The following is a 22,661-nucleotide window of genomic DNA, read 5'->3' on the forward strand; positions in this document are numbered from 1 at the left end:
GTTCATGAGACATCGCCCTTCCCACAAAAGCAGCCCACATTCAAGTTACAGTTTTAAATGACCAAACTGAACAATCGATGATTACTAAGGAAATCTGTGTTCTGCAATGCGTAACAGACACTCAGTTTTACTTTGGAAAGCCATTCCCTTCTGGGGCCAGGGAGATGGCCCAAAGGATGGGATGGGGTACATGCTTGGTCCCCGATACTGCCCGTTCCCCACTGCTGCTGTGACCAGCCCCTGGGCACTGCCAGGCGTGATCCCCCCAAAAAGCAAAAGGGATTGTCTCCTACAAATAACACGTACTGACTCAGATGTAAGTGCGTCTACTGGACATAAAATTCCTGCAAGGGCTACAAACTGGATCTACTAAGACAGAACTTACAAATGTTCTTTAACAGACAAAAATCTCAATGAGACTGTACAGACAACCAGAAAATGGCTGAATTGCACTTAGAGCTGTTACAGGTTTATATTCCTTCCGTACCTAACCCCAAGACTCCACAGGTAGTGAGGTCTGGGTTTCAGCTCTGATTTGGCTCTAACTTCAAGTATGGAAGCCTTCATAAATGTGCCTGGAATCCGTTGCAAGGGCCATGCCATTTTCCCTGTGTTGCTTCATTTGCAGTTTGTGCCACCACCGTGGCAATGTTTAGTTACATAATTTGCATAGCTCTCAGGCAATCCTTGTTTCTTAAAGTCCCGATATGTAGGAAAAATCAGGGGATCTTACTTATTGGTTTTTGGGCAACATGTGGTGATGCTCAGAACTTATTCCTAGCTCTGTGCTCAGAGATCAGTCCTAGGAGAGCTTGGGGGTCCATACCAAGTGCCAGGAATTGAATTTGGGTCAGCCGCGTGCAAGACAGGTGCCCTATCCACTGTACCCCGTATCCAGTCAGATACTTTGTCAGTCTCACTCAAGCGGTAGATTATAGAAAATCTACTTGTTTTTTCAGAACCGGGCCCATTTTTTCCCTTTTACTTTTTGGTGGGGCCACAACTGCTGGTGGTCACAGGCCACTGCTGGCCCCAGGGTCAGTATCCCTCTTGGCAGGCTTGGGGGAACTACATGGGATGCTGGAGATCAAACCTAGGCCGGCCAGGTGCAAGGCAAACGCCCTACCCACTGTACCACTGCTCTGACCTCAAAGTCGGTCCTTTCAATTAAACTTGCATTTTTCGATTCTGGAAATTTTTCCTTTGAAAGTTCTGAGTGTTCTTGTCTTTTCCTGTATTCTTTTGCAATAAGGTCATCTTTGTCAGAGTTAGGCCTCTCTAATCTCTTATTCTTTATCTACGTTTGTTTTACCATCTGGCCCACTTCAATTTTACCTTGCACCTCCTCTGAGTTTTGAAGATATCCGGTTATCCACGGACACAAAACCTAAAGAGACCTTCTGCAGTCTCAACATCTCCATACGTTTTTATGGCAGGTGTAAAATCTTTTCTGAAACTATTAATCATCAGCAGAGTTCCTGAAAAATAACTTTTTCTTCTTTACACCTTTGTTTCTGCTTTTTCTCGGGGGATGTGTTCTAGAGGAGCAACAATCTCCTGCTGACCTCTGCCGTGAAAAGCAACGGAAACAGAAACCAATGGAAAATGCTGGAAGCCTGGAAGGGGTTTGCTGCCAGCAAGAACCTAGAGGAAGGACCGCTTGTTTGGGAGTTCCCAGGACAGACGCCTCAATCTCCGGGGAAGGATCGAGGCTGAGTAGGACCCGAGTAGGGAAAGGAAATTCATTTTTATTTATCCATTGAGAGTTTGGGTTTCGGAGTCACGCCTGGCGGTGCTCGGGAACTATTCCCAGCTCTGTACTCAGGGTTTGCTCCCTGCAGTCTGGGGGGAACCACGCAGGGTGCATTGAATGTGCAGGTGCATTCAAGGCAAGTACCGTAAACCCTGTACTATCTCGCCAGTCCAAAACTGATTTTTGAACTGCGCAGGCTTCTCTCTGCTTTTCAGCTAACTGAGTTCCATCTTCAGCTTTGCCTGCTTCTCAGGAATACAGCTTCCACTCAGTGGGTACAGCCAAACCCGCTCGCTTCTTCCCCTCCCCATCTGACTCAAGGATGCTATCGGATAGGCCGTTTCTGCCAAGCCACGTACCTCTTACTGTGTTCATTTCAGTTTTATTGGTTTCATTCATGTCATCACCTCTGCTCTGCTTTTTGGGTCATGCCCAGCGATGCTCAGGGGTTACTCCTGGCTCTGCATTCAGGAGTTACTCCTGGCGGTGCTTGGGGGACCATGTGGGATGCTGGGAATCGAACACTGGTCAGACCGTGTACAAGGCAAACGCCCTACCCGCTGTGCTATTGCTCCAGCCCCATCTGCTCTCCTTTTTATTCACCTATATTGCACCTTTGCTGCACTTCTAGCGGAATTTAGAGAAACTGCACCTTCTCTCTGGTGTATTTAGTAGCAGTCTGCCATCTGTTTTTCAAGCCTAGGATCAGTTTTGTTGCTGCTGCTTGGCTGGCGGATTTTGCGGTCACACCTGGCAGTGCTCAGGGCAAGTCCTGGGTTTGGTACCCAGGAATCATTCCTGGTGATGCTCAGAGGAGTATGGTATGCCTGGGATCGAACTCATGTTGGCAATATGCAAGGCAAGTGCCTTATCCACTGTACTATCTCTCGGCCCCCTGGAATTAGCTTATTTTTGTAATTTTTTTTTTTTAAATCATTTTGGTTCTGGGGACACATCTGGTGGCAACTGACAGTACTTGGGAAAAGAGGCAGTTCTGGGGAGCGAAAACAGCAGGGCTCCAGCCCTGGAGATATTACTCCGGCCCTATGAAGTAGTTTTTACACTGATAAATGTTTATCCCTCTATTCCTGTTCCCTCACTTATAGGATAGGGGCCATCTGGTAAGTTCCTGTGAGAAGTAAATGAGGCAAGGATGGAGACTTCGAGGCGAAATGGCCTGAATTTGGTTTTTTTTTTTTTTTGCCTTTTTGCTTTATGCGTCACAGCTGGCAATGCACAAGGGTTACTCCTGGCTCTGCACTCAGGAATCACCCCTGGCAGTGCTCAGGGGACCATATGGGATACTGAGAATCAGTTGCGTGCAAGGCAAATGCTCTACCCACTGTACTATTGCTCCAGCCCCCAAAATGGCCTGAATTTGAATCCCAACTCTTCTCCTTACTGTGTGACTTTCTTTCTTTCTTTTTTTTTTTTTTGCTTTTTGGGTCACACCCAGCAGTGCACAGGGGTTACTCCTGGCTCTGGCACTCAGGAATTACTCCTGGCGGTGCTGGGGGACCATATGGGATGCTGGGAATAGAACCTGGGTCGGCCACGTGCAAGGCAAACGCCCTCCCCGCTGTGCTATCTCTCCAGCCCCACTACTGTGTGACTTTCAAATCTCCTTATCATATATTGGTTTCCTCATCCTAAAATGGTATTAATGGTTATGAGGCTCATACAGTGTTGGATGGATCAGATTAAGTCTAAAACTCAAAAAGCCTCAATGAACATATCGCCGTAGGCTGGAGAGCTTAGTAGAGAGGATACGGCACTTGCTCACATGCATCTGACCCAGGTTTGATCCCTGGCACGGCATGTGTTCCCCAAGTCCTGCCCTAGTGCAGTGACAGGAGTAAGCCCTGAGTGCACATAGGCCTGCCCTGCCCCCATCCAAAGCCAAAGGCTGATTTACCTTGTTGTTCACAATGTTTCTGATACCGAGAATCACACACGCACCCACTAGCGTGAGCACCTCCCTCCATCCCCACTGAAATGCACCCTGTGTCTGTTTAGTTAAACCTGATTCATTCAGAGCCTAGCTCAGTGAACCAAATTCCAACTCCTACAAAAGAAAAAACTCCTGCAAAAGAAAAAGTCCTAATTTTCATGGCACTGTTAATTTTACTTCTATATATGTTATTTTCCAACTACACTTGGATAAAGGTAGCATGAAAACCCAGATGAGTTGCTTTCCTAAGGTCAATGAATCAGGCTGTTTTCTGAATATTTAGTCATTAAACAATTTCATTATGAAAGACAGCACTGGGCTCCAAAGGTCTCAATATGGGGAGGTGGTTACCATTAGTTACCACGTCATTCTATTCCTCAGAGGTAAAGCATGGCAGATAAAGAGCAAAACCACTCTCTTTATTCTACAAGGGGGTGGGTAAGAAAATCTATTAAAAGTTAATGAAAGGGGGCTGAAACAATAGCACAGCAGGTAGGGCATTTGCCTTGCATGCAGCCGACCCGGGTTCGATTCCCAGCATTCCATATGATCCCCCGAGCACCACTAGGAGTAATTCCTGAGTGCATGAGCCAGGAGTAACCCCTGTGCATCGCCAGATGTGACCCAGAAAGACAAAAAAAAAAAAGAAGTTAATGAAAGGGGAACCTAAGCAACAGTATGGTAGGTTGGACACTTGCCTTGCACATGGCCAGCCTGGGTTGGCTCCTGGCACTGTATGGACCCTCAAGTCCCTCAAGGAGTGATCCCTAAGCACAGTCAGAAGTAAGCCTTGAGCACAGCCAGTGTGCCCCACTCCTGAAGGAGAGGGAGGAAGGGAGGGAGGAAAAGAAGGGGAGGATGGAGGGGGGGAGAGGGAGAGGGGGTAGTTAGGGTGGTGGCTGACTAGGGGTCAATACTGGGCACCACCTGATTCCTCCAGATACCAAGGTAGGCCCAGACGCCCCAACCACTATAAGGGTGTGGCAGCACTGTACCCCAGAAATCTAGGACTGAAATGCCAGCCTGGGGGACAAACTATCTACAGAAGTAGTCCTGGGGCCCATGAGCTCCACCAAGGAGGCCTTCCCTGCAAAAACAAAGTTAATGGAAAAGAAATCTTACCCACCACCCTCAATGTAATGGTGTAAGGGACAAAAAGATTACGATTTACTTGTATAGAAAGCTCAATCTTTACAGAAGTGACTTGCTCTCTCAAAAGTAACTAGCAATGGAATGCTTGATTTCTAAATTCTCAGTTCAAAGCTTATTTTAATCTAATTGTGATTCCCTTTTGTCTCCGAAACTCTGAACCAAATACCTCATTGACAGTATTACAATGCCTAGAATATTCCCAGGGTCAGCAAAGTATGTCAATACTATGTATGTTTTTCTTCAACTTGAAATGAAAAAATTAAGTAAAAATCAACACACAGATTTATGAAAACAAAAAATAATCTCAGCGGTCACAGTCCTTAAACTTCTTCACACTGACTCACGTGAACAATGAATTCTGGTTTGCCAACAATTTATTTCACAAATGTTTTAGGATAAAAAAAACAAAAACAAAAACCATACAGTCTGTGAAATTAAAACATTTCCCAGAAAGCCACGATGCAATTACGTCTTTTAAAGCCGAACTCTCAGAAACCCTGCAGTCCGGGAGCCTGTAATGCTCTTCTTGCTTCATGTTCAAGTTCAAAGAGGTGGACAATGCATTTATTGTTACAAAATTCAAGTTTTCCCAAACCTTCAAACACGAAGATCAAGTAAAAAAAGGAAAAGCCTCTATAAAAGGATCACCATGGAACCTAACCAGCAGTAATGCTTAAAGAAAAACCAGTCACAAATAGAATTTAGGGGCCAGAGTTGAGGCGTGGTGGTAGCACCCTGTACCTCTTACGCATGTTGCCCCAGGTTCAATCCCTGGCACCAGAGTACCCCCCACCCCCACCCTCATAGAAAAAAAAAAGAGAGAAATGGAATTTTTGATAAGAATCAATAGATTTGTGAAAAATTCATCATCTATTCTGACTAGGGAGAGAGCTCAGAGGTAGAGCTTGTGTTACATGTGTGAGGCCCTAAGTGACACCCCAACACCACCATTCTGGTGGACTGAAAACGTTGAAGTTGTCCTTCCATATGACTTCCTTAGGCTAGAGAGATACTGCTCAAAGAAAGAGCTGCAGAGCGCTCACGCATGTGGGGGGTGGGGGGGGGTCTGGGTCTGGTTAGTGGCAGGGCTTGGACCCCTGACCACTGCCAGAGGTAGCCCCAAACCAAGACAAAAAAAAAAAACCAACAAAAAACCCACTACTGAAATCACTGCACAGAACACACAATTTATAAATACAATAATTAGTAGTCTTATTTTTACATCTACTATTAAATAATTTCAATACAATCTTAAAAAGCTTATGTATTTTCTGATATCAGTCATACACACCATATAAAGTGAAATGTGCTGTCTTGCCAAAGGCCAAGGTAATTGCATCTAAAAATATACTTTTTTCTCATTCTGAACTAGTCACATTGGTATTTAATCCAAACGTCATCAAACATTGCATTGAACATGCCAGGATGAAAAGGTTACTTAAATACAAACTTTCCGAATATATAGAAACCACCCCCAGTTACTGAAGACTGTATGACTGCATCCAAAACGCACGTACACATGGAAATACAAGAAGCATTATAGACAGCTAGTATGAGAAAAGAACTGATGCCTGGAGGAAACAATATCTGTCTATCTATATCTATATATATATCAAGATAGATATCGAGATAGATATCTATCTGTATACTTACAACAGTTTTAGATTGAGACATAGAAATTCTAGTGAAAAAAAAAAAACCAAACAACCAACCAACAACCTCTAATTGGGTCACAGAGATAGTACAGGGGGTAAGGTGCTTGCCTTGCATGCGGCCAACCCTGATTTGATTCCCGGTACCACATATTATCCCCTGAGTACTGCCAGGAGTGATCCCTGAGCACAGAACCAGGAGTAAGCCCTGAGCACTATCAGTTGTGACCCTTCAAACAAAAATACCTTGAATAATACCTAAGTTTGGTATCAGGATAAAAACATCAAAGCCTATTTAACAAATGCTCCTAGTAAGAGTTTTTGCCGTGGGTCAGAGGGTAAGTACAGTGGGTAGGGTGCTTGCCTGGGATGCAGCTGACCTGGGTTCAATTTCCAGTATCACATATGGTCCCTCTGCCCCTGCCAGGGGTGATCCCCAGAGTGCAGGGCCAGGAGTAGGCGCTGAGAGCTGCCAGGCGTCACCCAAAAACCAAGACAAAACAAAACCCACAACACACACACACACACACACACACACACACACAGAACAAACTAAAAACAAAACCCCAGTTGTTACACATCAGTGATTATGCTTGATCAACCATTCCTACAAAACTACACATTTTTTTCCTTTTCCATTACTTCCGGAGAAAACATTAAGAGTGCTCATTTTCTCCGCCACTAAAATAAAACCTAAAGGTTCAAAATTCTGACAACTAATTAAGTGAAAATTCACAAGCGAACTACAAATTTGAAAGAGTTACCTTTACCGACATTTACATGAAAAAGAAATTCGATATGCCAAAAACAGTAGACAGGTCTCACAATGGAGACGTTACTGGTGCCTGCTCGAGCAAATCGATGAGCAACGGGATGACAGTGATTTTTTTTTTCCAGATGTGTGACTAAATTAATGGGGAAATATAATTCTTTTAACCAAGTCCAACAGAAAAGGTTGTCCACTGGACATGACAATTTAACAAAGTCATTGCTAATATTGTTTACATTTCAATGAATTCTGAATTAAGTAATTCAGAATAAAGTGCTTTAATACTGAATAGAAAGAATAAAAAAAAATGAATAGAAAGAATAAACCAGTTAATGGCAAAGAACTTAGTCTGAGGTTTAAATGTTTATATAACACGTTAAAAAAAACCACATTTGATGTTAAATCAAATTGGTATCTAAAAATCTGAAATTATAAGAGTGCTGACCTGTCATAAAATGGAATAGGAGCTTTTCAAATCACATGATGAAGAACCGAAGCATTACAACTTGTTTTATGATCACCTGTGATCTTTCTTTTGGATTATAAAAAATCCACTTGAACCCACTGTCTCAAATTTTTTCTATCTCCCACTCACTGAACATTTTTGCCACATTCAGATTACAATAAACAGCTAAAAGCAGGTAATAAATAAGTCCCCTGAAGCCTTTCAAAACATCATCACCAGTAGAAAAGGAGAGGAAATACCCTCATTTCTAGAGCTACGGGAAGATCCTTCTCTGCTTTTAGAAAAATAAAACCTCTTCACCTAAAGATAAGCACCTTAAAGAATAAAGGTCACTACCCTATACAACGATAGCACTCCCAATGATTCGATATAGGTTAACAAATACAAAATCCTATAGATTAAATCAGCACTTTGACTTAGAAGACTAAGTAAGAATGGCATCTCACAGAACTTTATCCAGAAAGAGAATGAAAGAGGTAAACAGAATTTTCCCTCTTTCCAACATGTCCTAACAGTAACTAAAAGAATACTTTTTTGAAAGAATGAGTTGCTACTTTGTCAGCTAATACCCTTCAACCACAAAGACACTATCACAATTAATTTTCTCCTACTTGAAATACAAGGTTTACTACTATGGTATTTTTTTCTGACTTAATTAGGACACCTTTCTCACTGACTGTCCAATATTTTAAAGTAGACTAATAGACTAATGATGTATTTTTATGTATTTTTACCATTATAAAAATAATGCCCCATCATTTTAGGTTTTTTTTTTTTTTTGCTTATTAAAACACATTTTGAGGTACAGGCTAAATCTACCTGAAACACACATACACAATAGCAAGGGCAAAAACCCTGTGACACAATCACTTTTTACTTTGTCACTATTATTGTGGGGCACCCTCTCAGAGCTGGAGGGTAGAGTAAGCAGACAGGGTATCACACCTGGGGCTGCACACGAAATAAGACCGTACTCTGTCCCTTGAGACCTCTTCCTGGACTCACACCACTTTGCAGACAAACATTTCTTTCAACTTCCACTGAAGCCCGGCAGCAAAAGTAGCTCAGGTTTTCATGAATTTGTAATTTCTGCTTTTGGTTCACTGTAAATTTCTAAGCTTACTCTAACTAAGTACTGATGTTATTCATGGATTGAGAAGGCTCTCAAGACAGACACATTTGGCTTATCTAAATGACAGCGTTGAAACTTGCTGTATAGTTATACTTTGGCATACAACAAATTTGGCAATCAACGAAATTTAAAAACCCTATTAATGCCATCACCAAATCTGAAATTCCCCTTTAAGTCAATTGTACATGCAACAAATTTGGCAGACAACAAATTTGGCAATAAACAAAATTTGGAAACCCTGCTAAATCCATCACCAAATCTGAATATTCCCTTTTAAATCAACTCTACATACAACAGATTTGGCAGACAACAAATCTGGCAGTAAACAAAATTTTAAAACCTGCTAATAAATTCATCAGAGTGCTGTTAAGACAAATCAACTGCGCAGGAAGCCCATATGACGGGTGAAAACCCAGAAAAGCAAGAGAAGGAAATGGGGGCTTTTGAGAACGCTGACAATTTTCACACGGCTGGTTCAATCACGCCTCTCTGGAGAGAGGTGTCAGGATGTGGCTTTATTCATTCTAAATCTGAGAACTGCAGTCATTTCAATGACATTACGAAAACTGGAACCAAGAGCTATTTTCTCCTTATGCTCCCGATTCTTCTGACTGAGAAGCACTTGTAAGAAAATTATTTCTGAGAGCTGAAAAGGTATCAGATGGCTGGTATTTGTTTTGCTATTGCTTAGACTGAAATAATTTTGTCCCAGACTGCTCAGTGAATTAGGAATACAAAGAGACTAAAAAAAAAAAAAAAAGACCAAAGCGAAACACACACACACACACACACACACACACACACACACACGCACGCAGAGTCTAAACCACATCAGACCTGGCCTCCGTTAAGGGGCCCTTTGCTCCTGACAGTGTAAGGGTCCCTGGCTACCGTCTGATTTGTACAGGACGTGCACATGGCCCCGGAGAGGCGTTTCAAGCCCCTGCGGAAAACGCTGTTGGAGAGGCTGTAGATGACACAGTTGCAGAAACTGTTACTGATAGCCAGCCAGGTGGTGAAGAAGGAGGCGAAGCGGCTGCTGAGGCCCGTGGAGCTCTCCAGCAGGAAGTAGATGATGTAGGGCAGCCAGAGGATGTAAAAGACACTGGTGATGCGGAACAGGACCATGGCGTAGCGCTTGTCAGAGCTGGCCTGCGCCTCCCCCGCCTCCCCGCTCTGGATGGTGAAGCGGGCCTTCCTCTCGCTGATCTCCTTCGTGTGCTGCTGGCAGATGCGGAAGATGTTGAAGTAGGTGAAGCACACCGTGAGGGCGGCGGGGGCGTACAGCATCATCACGATGAACAGGGTGAAGTAGGGGTCGGTGGGCCAGGACTCCGCGCACCACTGGAACACGTCGCCGTGGTAGCCAGGCTTGCCCCAGTGGAAGAAAGAGGGCAGGAAGACCAGGGTGGAGTACAGCCAGATCAGGAAGATGCACAGGCGGAGCCGCCAGGGCGTCACCAGGGCGTTGTAGGTGAGCGGCTTGGTGATGGCAATGTACCTGTCGATGCTGATACAGGCCAGCGACGCCATGGACACGCTCTTCAGAACCGAGACGGCGAAGCCGAACGCCTGGCAGGTCAGAGACTCCTCGACCGGGAGGGGGTAGTGGAGGAGTGACAGCGAAGGGACCAGACAGCTTACCCCCACCAGGAGGTCGGCGTAGGCCATGGTCTGGATGAAGTAGCTGGTGGTGTGGTGGTTCAACAGGGGCGCGCAGTGGAAGACAAAGATCACGATGACGTTGCCGGTGATGATCAGCGCCGTGAGGAAGACGATGATGAGCACTTCCAAGAGGCAAAAATTGACCGTCTCCAAGTAGCCAAAGGTCAGGAGGCAGAAGGGGCGGCTGCTCTGATTCCCCTCCCAGGTGGAGTTCATGGTGAGCGCGGGGGGGCGGTCTCCTCACTTCATGCTGCCGCCCGGCTGCTGCCGACCGTGCAGAGGCGCAGCTGCTGTCATTGCGGTCAGCTCCGTGTGTGCAGCGAGGCCCGAGGAGCCCGAGTCCCCGGGCTCCCGCCGCCGCGGCTGCGCTGGTGCATTGCCTGCAGGACAATTCCCCTTTAAATCCTTCCCGGGACAGGGCGAGCCGGCAGCGGTGGTCTGGCTAGCCCCAGCCGCGGCAGCCCGGGTGCCCGGTTTACCAGAGGCATAATAGTACCGGGGGAGGAGGGCAGAGTCTGGGTACCATGTCTTCAGGCCAGTGGGGGGGGGGCAGGGGCAGGGGCAGAAGAGAAGGGAGGAGGATTAGGAGCTTCAGCAGGAGCGGCAATGAGTCTCCTCTGAACGGCTGACAGAAGAAAAGGAGAGAGGCATTTTTTTTTTTTTACATTTCGCATCCAACAGCCGCATCAAAGAACCTGTCTAGCTCAGGCTGGCAGTAGTAGCCTTCCCGGTCCATCCCACCCTGCCCTGGGCCAGCATCCGCGGCGGCGACCCCGCGGCACTGGCCCTGGCTCTACACGGGAGGCACGGCAACCGCATCGCGCGCTCGTGGGCGACGGAAAACAAAACCCATTGTAGCCGTATCCATCCATCCCTGCTGCTTTCACCGGAGCGTTCTTGGGGAGAAAGAGAGGCTGCTGCTAGCATTTATAGCATTTCTGAAACATTTCTAATGATCGCTATTAAAAAAAAATACATCAACATTTTTTTTTTAACTAACTTAGGCTAATGTTTTTTCCTCCTTAAAAACATCTTGAAAGAACTGCTCTATCTAGCTCAATTTCGGAGGGTTACCTGTCGTTCTGCAGGCTGGAATCCAAACAAAAGCCACAAGACATCCTCGACAGAAAGCCTTGCGATGCAGGAATGTGCCTCAGCCAGTTTACTGCAGAACCAAGACACAGAGGGAGGAGATAAAGGAGTAGGAGGGGAAACCGGGGAGAAGAGGGGGCTTGGGAAAAGGAAGAAGGGGGAGGGGAGAGAAAGCGCCTTTGCCTGCACACACGCCACACGCATACACGGGCATCTGAAGCAGTTCGTTAGAAGGCACCTCCGGAGAAGTGCACCCTCACTGGGGATAACTGTCACACATCGCCTGTAGTCCAGTGGTTCAAAGATGTTTTCTCATCTGTCTGGAATCTCCCTTTCGGTAAACAAGCAGAATTTAAGCTGCTATTCTGGAGAAGGGATAGTGAGCCCGGCACTGTGGCAGGCAGGAACTGGACTGAAACACAACGGCCAGAATAACAAAAAGGAGACATTTCCACGTTCTCACAGCCTTTCCCCAAGGAACAAAGAACAACATTAAAGCATGCAAGTGTATTGCTGCTTCACGGCAACAAAATAACCCTAATTCACCTGCACGAGGATAGCTAAGGTTCAATATTCAAGCACTGGTATTCTCTTAGCATTCACTGGATTTCGACTGATACTTAGATAACCAAAACCAATATCAAAACCAAAACAAAACGCAAGCAAACTGAGAAATGTTTTGAATGAAGAAAACCTCGCATATGCAGAATACTGCAGAAATATGACATGCTGCAGAAAGAGAACACAGAAGGACATTGTGTGGAATTGCAATGCTCTGGTATTTAATTTTATCTTATGGGTTATGGGATGCCACTTCTTCCAGTTTGCTGAAAACAAATATATACACAAGCGAACGGAAGATGGAGAGGTCAATGCGCTTTCATTTATACTCAGGCTAAAAACTTTGAGCATGTTTCATGGTACAGATTAGATTTTGTATACTAGAACACATGGACTTGGTTTGTCCCTGCTTAAAATAAGGCATATTAGGGTTATACTGTGACTCTGCTGATGTCATAAAAAAATGGCAATTTGAGCTAATTCGAAATGCGTGTTTTGGGGCTTCAGAGATAGTGCAGGGGTTCAGGTGCTTGCTTGTGTTGCATGCAGATGACCTGGTTTTGATCCCCAGCACCCCACATGAGTCCCTGGGGGGCACTGTTAGGAAGGATAACCAGGACAGTCAGAAATCTTGAGCACAGCTGGATGTGAACCCCAAATAAAAACAAGAGGAATGCATGTTTTAGCATATGGTAGGACTCTCAATTCACCCTTGTGAACAGGGTTCCACATACTCAACACAGTAGCACTGTCGTCCCACTGTTCATCGATTTGCTCGAGCGGGCACCAGTAACATCTCCATTGTGAGACTTGTTACTGTTTTTGGCATATCGAATAGGCCACGGGGAGCTTGCCAGGCTCTGCCGTGCAGGCAGGATACTCTCGGTAGCTTGCAGGGCTCTCCTAGAGGGATGGAGGAATCGAACCCGGGTTGGCCGAGAGCAAGGCAAATGCCCTCCCTGCTGTGCTATCAATAGCACACCACTCAACACAGTAAAATAAAAAAAAATCTGGCATTCAGTGAGCATTTCAGGAGTCTGCACACCTGGGTGGAAGTATGCTCTAGGATTCAACTTTCACCTCTTGTCCGATAAACGCTTTCTCATTGTAAGCAAATGAATACCCACAGTCCAATTCAATTCATTGCATTTTTTTAGGATCTGAAGCACTGTGCTAGTTACACAAAAGCAAAGAACTCGAAAAAGTCCGATGGGTGTATTTGACAGGATTTCCTGGAAAACACGGCAAATCGTGCCATTAAATACCCCTGGCTGACATCTGTGCTCCAACGTGGCTTAATCGTCTTGCCCTCAGTTTGATCAGACGTGATGTAAGGATCGTATGCCCTCGATCGGGAGCTTGTTCGGAAACGGGGAAGGCTGTATGTATACTTAGCACAGGGAGGGTGTATGATTCTCATGCAACCGAAAGTGCTTTCCTAAAGGGCTCTGCCCTCTTACAGTCAAGCTGGGAAGCCCGAGGCTGGGCTCCTCGGAATCCCACAGTGCCCTCTCTTCCGGTGCCCAGTCCTAAGCGCCCCCACCTTATCTGGACACTTGGCCCGTTCCCCTTTCCTCAAGTGCACTGAAGCTATGCATATGTAAGACAGGGGAGATTTAAGCAAAACGAGTGCTGAGTGACAGGAAACTGATTGTTCTCGCTCCAGAAATAATTCCTCTGCTCATGTCTCCAGTCCTGGCTCCACTCCAGAGTCCCTGCTTCCACCTACGGACTGGCAGCGAGTCACACCCGCTCCACAGGCATCTCCCTTCACGCTCGCACACCCCTCGACGGCCGCACTTCCAAGATCAGGTCCGCGGTTCCCTCTGAACACTCCCCTCCAGTGTCATACCTGGACAGTCGGGTATGGAGCCCTAGAACGGCGAAACCCCACTCACTCTCCTAGTCTTCGGTTCCTAGTCCCGGTTCCGGGAATGTCTTTCTGGAACGGCGCTCACATGCATTCCTTCCTTCAGTCTTTAGCCCAGCAGGCCCTCACCACATCGCATGAGGACTGTCTCGTTTATTTTTTGATCTATTCATTCCTGCCTGGTAAAATAACCAACAGAACATGCTTTTTTTTTTTTTTTTTTTTCCTTTTTGGGTCACACCCAGTGATGCACAGGGGTTAGTCCTGGCTCTGCACTCAGGAATTACCCCTGGCGGTGCTCAGGGGACCATATGGGATGCTGGGAATTGAACCCAGGTTGGCCGAGTGCAAGGCGAACGCCCTACCCCCTGTGCTATTGCTCCAGCCCCCAGAACACGCTTCTTAATGACACTTTATGGAGTCCAAGGGCCAATGTCCTACTGCTGCCTTCCCAGTTTTTTTTTTTTTTTTTTTGCTTTTTGGGTCACACCCGGCGATGCACAGGGGTTACTCCTGGCTCTACACTCAGGAATTACTCCTGGCGGTGCTGGGGGACCATATGGGATGCTGGGAATTGAACCCGGGTCGGCTGCATGCAAGGCAAATGTCCTACCCGCTGTGCTATCACTCCAGCCCTTGCCTTCCCAGTTTGGTCTCACAATTTCACATATCTTTGCCACAGAGCTTATCTCTGAAATCCCATTTTTAATTTTTTTAGTTTTTTTTGAGAGTTAATGCCCTACTGTGTGCAGGTCTCCCTTCTGTCTTGTGCTCTTGCTGACCCCAACGATTTGCTTTTACTGATTATTAAGCACCAAAACAACAACAACAACAACAACAACGACGACGAGAGTCTGAGGGCCAGACAGCTGGTGCAGGGGGCAGGGCAGGGCGCTTGCCTCCCGGAGTTGACCAGAGTTCAATCCCGGCGCTTCATTTGGTCTCAAAGCACCGCCAGGAATGAGCCCCGAGCCCAAAGCCAGAAATAAATCTAGAGCACCACTGGGTACAGAGCTCAAACAAAAGCAAAACACACAACGAAATTAAGGGAAAATTCCTCTGAGCTGCATTTCAATAAAAAGAAAAAGTCTCACCAACATCAGAAGTCGGGGATTTTTTTTTAGCCATGTGTATCTCTGGGTTGTAACTTGTCTCTAAATCTGAGATCTGTCATGTACAAAGCTAAACAGCGACGCCGATTTAAAAAGAAAACAACAACGACACATTGGCTGATAATTTAGAATATTTAAGAATGCAATTCGACTATAAGCTGTTACATTACTTAGTATAATAAAAGAGCACTATTTCTTTTTCTTTAGGGGAGGGACTGGGCTGGGCCACACCTCCTGGTGCTCAAGTGTACTCCTGGCTCCTGACTCAGGGTTTACTCCTGGCGATGCGTGGGGACCATACGGGATGCTGGGGACAGAACACGGTCCGTCCAGCACCTTGCTCTGGGTACTATCTCTCTGGCCCTCAACTGTTCTATTTTCATAATCTAGACTTGGAACTATAATCAAAATGCTCATATTGGAAACACCTGACCCAATCAGTCCTCTGTTAGATGATGTTTTAAAATAAAATGTTGGGGGGGAGGCAGGGTTTTTTTTTTGGGGGGGGGGGCAGGTGGCCTACTCCTGGCTCTGTGTTCGTGGTGCTGGGTACTAAACTCCGGCTCCCTGCAGGCCAAGCCTGCGCTCAGCACATCGAGCTATCCCTGCAGCCCACAAATATTTATTTTTCCAATTAAAAAAACAAAACACTTTCTTCAGAAAAACACTTTCTTCATAGTTTGTTCAAGATACGGGGAGGAACATACACCAAATTGTGTTCTCACAAAAACCTATTTTTCCTTTATGGAAAGGAAAGGAGGGAGGGGAAGGAACAATTAAAAATTATACAACCACAAACGCACAAAGCTGAAAGAAAAAAACCAGTGACAAAATAAGGGAAAAAAACTTGTCAAGTTATATTTACTCTTCTCCCCATCTATTCAGTAGCCTGACTGATAGAGAACATGGACAATATCAGTTCCTCAAATAATTAAGTCATTTCTTATATATTCTTTTATCTCATAAAAATATGAGAACTTTAAATGTTCTTACTGAGCATTATTTTTGCAAACTAATGCAAGCGTACCTTTATCAACATTATTCCAAAAGCAATCAGAATTACTCTGACTTGTCTTTCATTCCTCACTTTTCTTTGATCTTCGATTTCCAATAATCAGTATCAAGTATCAGGAATGTTATCTCTGGAGAGCCCAGCAAGCTACCGAGAGTATCTCGCCCGCACAGCAGAGCCTGGCAAGCTCCCCGTGGCGTATTCGATATGCCAAAAACAATAACAAATCTCACAATGGAGACGTTACTGGTGCCCGCTTGAGCAAGTCGATGAACAAAGGGACGACAGTGCTACAGTGCAGTGCTATAGTTATCTTTTGGGGCCAGAGTGACAGCTGAGTGGAGAGGAAGCTCATTTGCATGAGGTTCAACCCCCAGCTCTCCCTATGGTTCCCTGAGCCCCCACCAGCAGTGATTTCTGCGTACGGCAGGTGTGATCCCAACACCAAAATAAATAAATAAATAAATAAACAAGAAAGGTGCATGGGGCAGGAGAGTTACACTGTTGGGTAAGGCTGCACCCGGCTGGCCTGGGTTCAACACCCAGCACCTCAAGGGAGTGATTCCTGAACACAGCCCAGAGTCAGCTCTGAGCAGAGCCAGACACAACCACCAACAACCAGCTATAAATACAGATAAAGCTAGCTTATAACGGGAGGCAGAGTGCCGTGATCTAAATTTCTAATTGCTCGGAGCTTTCTCCTGGCTCTGCACGCAGAGATGACTCCAGGAGTGGTTCAGGGGACCATACTCAGCGCCAGGGACGGGGTCTGGGCAGGCTACCTGCACTTACCCACCGTACTACATGATTTTTGGGGAACATGATACATGACTTAACCGGTTGAAAATGCCTTAATAGAGGCTGGAGCTATAGCACAGCGGTAGGGCGTTTGCCTTGCATGTGGCTGACCCGGGTTCGATTCCCAGCATCCCATATGGTCCCCGAGCACCGCCAGGAGTAATTCCTGAGCGCAGAGCTAGGAGTAACCCCTGTGCATCGCCGGGTGTGACCCAAAACAACAACAACAACAACAAAACACACCTATAAATATGACTTGTTTTCCTAAAATATGGCCCCTAACTAATCTCTTTAGACTAATCATCCCCTTTATACTAGAACTATTCCCAAGAGGAAAACCTCGAGTTCAGAGCTGGGAATAGCTTCGGGGCTTGGCCCCGAAACAACTTCTTCCCCTTCCCACCAAAATAAAGGGGGTGGTGGTGGTGAAAAAAGAAACGCAGCGGAGACAGTGAAGACGACGGGCATTAGTGGACATTGGAGCCTCGCTGAACGCTCTCTGGTCTAGTCTGGTCTGAAGCATGCTCGGTGGCAGTGCTCAGGGACTAGTCCTGGCCTGGTGGCGCAGTGGTGAGGAGTCACAATTCCCCGCCCCTCCAGCCCCTTTAACCCAAACTATATCGTTAGGGGCACACACAGATCACCAAATGGAAAAATCTAGAAATTCAATGCCATTATGTGAAACAACTTAATACAACAAATATGACAGCTGTACTCAGCAGGGGTAAACAGAGCATATCTCGTCATTTATTTCAGAGAGTAAAATCAGACCATTATCTTATATCATGTACAAAATCTAACTGCAGATAAAGACATAAGAACATCACATGTAATAACTTATTATGACAATACCTTAGGAATTACATTAAGAAAATTTCCTTTAATAAATCCATGCCCTCCCGCCCCATCAGAATTCTTTAAATTAAGATGTTTATATACCGCCTTGTTACCTACTATGTGCTCAAAGAAGCCACTATTATTAGATTTTGACCCTCTTGAGATGAAAATCAAAGGGTCTTAGTTTGGGGACAGGGAGACGGGACAGGGTGACGGTGCTCGCCCTGCAAGCTGTACCTGTTAGGTTCCTGTCACTGCATCTGGCCGGACTATCTCCGAGAGTAATTCCTCGCACAAAGCCAGGAGTAAGTAAGCCCTGAGCAACTAGGAACTTGAGTCAAGGCAGAAATTTTCACTTAAAAGGGAAAAAGGTGGTTCAAGTGGTCACTGCCTAAAGAAGTACAAAACAAGGCGTACCCTACATACACCTGTCAGTTGGGAGACCAAGATCACAGGCCAATACGATGACCCAACTGGTTCTGGTGATGGACACAAGTCCATGGTTTTCAACTGTTCACCAGAGCAAAAACAAAGTGTGATAAGCTTAAAAACTGCTGTTCTAGATGCAGAGACTGCTAACTTCCTGCATAGTTTAAATCTGAAGAATTGGGCTGGAGCGATAGTACAGCGGGTAGGAGGTTTGCCTTGCATGTGGCTGACCCAGGTTCGATTCCCGGCATCCCATATGGTCCACTGAACACTGCCAGGAGTAATTGCTGAGTGCAAAGCCAAGAGTAACCCCTCTGCATTGCTGGGTGTGACCCAAAAAGAAAAAAAATCTGAAGAATCTTTTATTAATGAATAATCCCTCAGGAGGGCTCTGTCTTTGACCTAGTGACCTGCTAGTCAGATCTACTGAGCGTGAAGGTTAGGTCTCAGTAAGAATTTTTTCCCAGGTAGTGGACAGGAGACCCATGATTAGGGACTAAATCAGGGTTGGTGGCTTATCCACTGTGTTATCGCCCCAGTGGTATATGAAGTTTAGGTGCACAAACCTAGACTATCATACTTGCATGTGTAATAATATTAATTTCTGCTTTATTAAACTTGCAAAACTTTAAAAAAACATCTTTGTAGATTTCAGCAATCTTCAAGACCATAAACATAACACTCTAATCAAAACAGGCTACTTTGTTAATAGCTACGTTTTCACACATCATATACAACAAGTTCCAACTTGAGCTAAGATGTCACCATTTTCATGGAACCCTTAAAATGGAATACTTCATGTTTTTGATGTGTTTAAATGAGCCGTAGGACTAACAGAACAAAATATTTGAGAATTACAACCAAAATTACAAAGGACTTCCAAAAGACTGGAAAGAGCCACCAATGCATACCCACAGTCTTATCTTGCAGACCAAACAGAAAAATCACTAGGTGCACATTTACTTGTTATATAACTTCCATGAGGCGATCAGCCTTGATCACTCCATTCACACAAGGAAACACACTTCCAATGTCTTTAAAAACCTGTCTTGAATATTAGAAGGTTCTCCTGTTTGCCCAGGATAAGTTAATCACTCTACTTGGTAATTCCCACTATATTTTCACACACTATCATACGGCCATCACATGATGGCCAAAAAGAGACTGCTAAAATCTCAGGGCTAGGATGAACAGAGACGTTACTGGGCCCTCACGAGCAAATTGTTGATCAACGGAATGACAGTGACAGTGACAGTGATCATATGGCCAGTCTATCTTGTGACAGTTCACCATTTTTTGTATTTAACTTCTGACTCCTTGTACTATGATTGCAATAGTCACTCAATGAATGCTGGTTAAGGGGCTGGAGAGACAGCAGTGGGCAGGGCACTTGGCGTGCATTCAATCAATCAGGATTAGATTCCTGGCATCTCACAGGGCCTCCAAAATCCTGTCGGGAGTAATTCCTGAGCAATGTACCCCCAACCTCACCCCCCACCCTCCAAATTAAATAAAGGACAAAGGCCTGAATGTTGACAAATGTTCCATAATGCATAGGACAGCTTTTCGATACAAAGAATAATCTCCTTTAAAATGTCAATTGCGTCTCTTGAGAAAACATGTTACAGGTCAATTGGGAAATAAACAAAGAAAAAGTGCTGCTTGATTTCCCTTGCCAAATATCCAACACATGTTTTGGATTTGGAACTTGGAAGACAGAAAAATAAATAAATGTTAGATAAGCCATTCTATCAACAAATTAAGGGAATCACAACATTATTGAAAGAAAAAACTTTTAGCTGGAAATAGCACAACAAAAAGGAATACACACATTTTAAATATTTGAAAAATAAATTAATTTTTCTAGTTTTTAATTTACTATTTAAAAAATAAATCTCATGTTCGTCACATTGAAACTTCTCACACAGGCTCAGCACAATCCAATGACCCAGACTGGCACTTAATATAACTCTGGAGAAATGGTTTCCTAAAGGGGAAACACTCAGAATTTTAAAAGACTACAAAATTAAAACTAGCAACATGGGTGCCAAAGTGTGAAAATAGTTTTCCGATCTTACAGAGTATTAAGTTCTTGTACTCCTGGTCCAGAAAGATAACATGAGGGTTAGAGTACCTGCCTTGGATGCAGCAAACCCTGGTGCAATCCCAGGCATCACCGAAGGTCCTTGAAAACCACCAGGAGGAAGCCCTGGAGCACAGAGCCAGGAGTAAATCCTGAGCACCACTGAGCAAGACCCAAAACCGAAACACAAAACAAAGACATACAAACATCCTTGTCTACTTGTACAAGGAATAATTCTGGTGGCTTTGCTTGCGAAACTCGGCGGAACGCATGAACTTGAGGAGATGCAATAAAAAACGAGAATTCTTCACTTAAGAAGCGGACGAGTTAAAAGGGAGCACGATTTTTAAGAGGAATCAATACCTTCACATTCTTCGCTTCAACTACAGAAACTAGAGCTAGACGGTACCTATAAGGAGATTATTTCTGTGAAGAATAAAAATCTTAAAGCTTGAGGTTCAAGTTTAAGCCAAAGATACTTTCTCTAATGTAAAACACAACTGATCTAACCGTATCGCAATTATGATGCAAAAGGATTTAGACGCACAGGGGTAGAGATGACACGTCAACCCAGGAGGCAAACCAAGAGTAACCATCTTTCTCCTTTATGCCAACACGAGGAACAGCATTGAGCCTAACCCTTCTACTCTTATTATGGACAATAAAATCATCGAAGTCTCTTTCAAAGCAACGAGAACCCAACGAGGCACCACGGTCTCATCCAACACCAGAAAGGATCATTCCGCTAAAACGGAGCTACCGTCCCCGTACCTTTGTGATAAGAATCCGGTATTTTTCCACCAGGTGGTCGTTGTTGTGGCACCCGGCTAGCAGCTGCCACACCTCGCCTCGGAGAGCTTCGGGAACACCGCTTCTCACCAAGGATGGCAGCTGTTTCGGTCTCACATTCAAATTGAGATGCCTGGAAATAAATGCAGAGTTTCTCTAAGTACATAAAGATCCTTTTTTTTTTTTGGTTTTGGAATCACACCCAGCAAAGTCCAGGGGTTACTCCTGGCTCAACTCCTGGCTCATGCACTCAGATACTGCTGGTGGTGCTCGGGGGACCCTATGGGATGCTGGGGACTGAACCGGATCAGCCGCATGCAAGGCAAACGCTGTAGCTACCGGCTGGACTATTGCTCCGGCCCCACAAAAGATTCTTTACGGTGCATTTTGTTTTGGTTGGGGAAGAAGGGTCATACCCAGCGGAGTCAGGGGCTATTCTGGACTCTGTGCTCGGGGGACCATGTGGCAGTGGGAACCAGCCCCCGAGCCTCCCACGTGCAAGCAGACACTGAACCCCCCGGGCTCTCTCTCCAGCCAAACCGAGCGGTATTTTTATGAAAATTGAACTAAATTATATATAAAGTCTAAATAAAAATATCATGCCAATAAAACGGCGGGTGGGGGGTGGGCGGGTGGGTGGGGGGTGGTGCTTCTGAATTAGATGTGGCCAAGAGCACTGGAAATTAAAATCTGCAGGGATTTTAGAGTGAGCTTGCTTGCAGAGTGCCTTTGACTGCTGTTTGCTGTTGTTGTTGTTGTTTTGTTTTGAATAAAAAATGAAACTGGAAATTCTAAGTTTGATGGCTGTAGTTTATAGGAGAGAAAGCAAGGCAAAGGAGAAGGCTTGGCTTTAGGGCACTTGCCTTGCATGTGTGAGGCCCTGGGTTCAATCCCTGGCACCGCAGAGGAAAAAAAAAAAAAAAGAAATTACAGAAATGTTGGAAAAAAGACAAAGTGAAATTCCAATTTGAGGACACAGCGCCAAAGATACGGAACTGACTCTGCACCAAAACTAACAACAGTGTATTTTTATGTTCTATGTTAGACTGAATCTTTGAAGTATATTTTCAGCTGTTTTTGCAGCATCTTGCTTCAAGCAACATCTTTTAACCATTATGGTGGACATATAAGAAATTTTCAACCAAACTACTGCGACATCATGGACTGGGGCAACAGAACAGCGGGCAAAGTGCTTGCCTTGCACGCAGCTGACCCAGGTCTGATCCCCGGAACCAAAGAGGGTCCCCCAAGTCCTACCAGGAAGGGATCTGAGCTCAGGTCCCTGAGCTCAGAGCTAGGAGTAAGCCCTGAATGCGACAGGGACGGATGGAGATGTTACTGGTGCCTGCTCGAGCAAATCGATGAGCAACGGGAACGACAGTGATACAGCGATATATCACAGCAAACTGTTTTACTGATTACTGCAGGGCGTGGCTCTAAAACAGACAAACGAAAAGCTATTAAGGAATAGGAGTTTACTTTCTCTCATTTATATAATAGGGAAAATTTGTTTTCCCTGGTAATACTGGTATAAACAT

General features: G+C 45.1%; 2 protein-coding genes and 1 long non-coding RNA gene across 8 annotated transcripts in view; 1 reads left to right on the forward strand and 2 right to left on the reverse strand.

The window, feature by feature from the left end:
• The window catches only part of RABGAP1 (RAB GTPase activating protein 1), a 172,402-nt gene that overhangs the window by 61,188 nt on the left and 88,553 nt on the right, over nt 1-22,661 (reverse strand). For all 6 annotated transcript variants that reach the window (XM_055123727.1, XM_055123732.1, XM_055123730.1 and 3 more), the window contains one exon: nt 21,106-21,256. In XM_055123727.1, coding sequence (XP_054979702.1) covers nt 21,106-21,256 — 151 coding nt within the window. The remainder of the gene's footprint in view (nt 1-21,105; nt 21,257-22,661) is intronic.
• GPR21 (G protein-coupled receptor 21) lies at nt 5,213-11,724 on the reverse strand. The gene is made up of 2 exons (XM_055123742.1): nt 11,615-11,724; nt 5,213-11,165 (listed from the first exon to the last, which is right to left on the reverse strand). Exon 2 carries the CDS (start codon nt 10,754-10,756, stop codon nt 9,707-9,709), a length of 1,050 nt encoding a protein of 349 aa, XP_054979717.1. The 5' UTR covers nt 10,757-11,165; nt 11,615-11,724; the 3' UTR covers nt 5,213-9,706.
• LOC129400807 (uncharacterized) lies at nt 10,577-12,410 on the forward strand. Its single transcript, XR_008627919.1, has 2 exons — nt 10,577-10,703; nt 11,222-12,410. It is a non-coding gene; the product is annotated as an uncharacterized LOC129400807 (long non-coding RNA).

This window comes from Sorex araneus, chromosome 1 (assembly GCF_027595985.1).
Source record: "Sorex araneus isolate mSorAra2 chromosome 1, mSorAra2.pri, whole genome shotgun sequence".
Classification (NCBI taxonomy): Eukaryota; Metazoa; Chordata; class Mammalia; order Eulipotyphla; family Soricidae; genus Sorex; species Sorex araneus.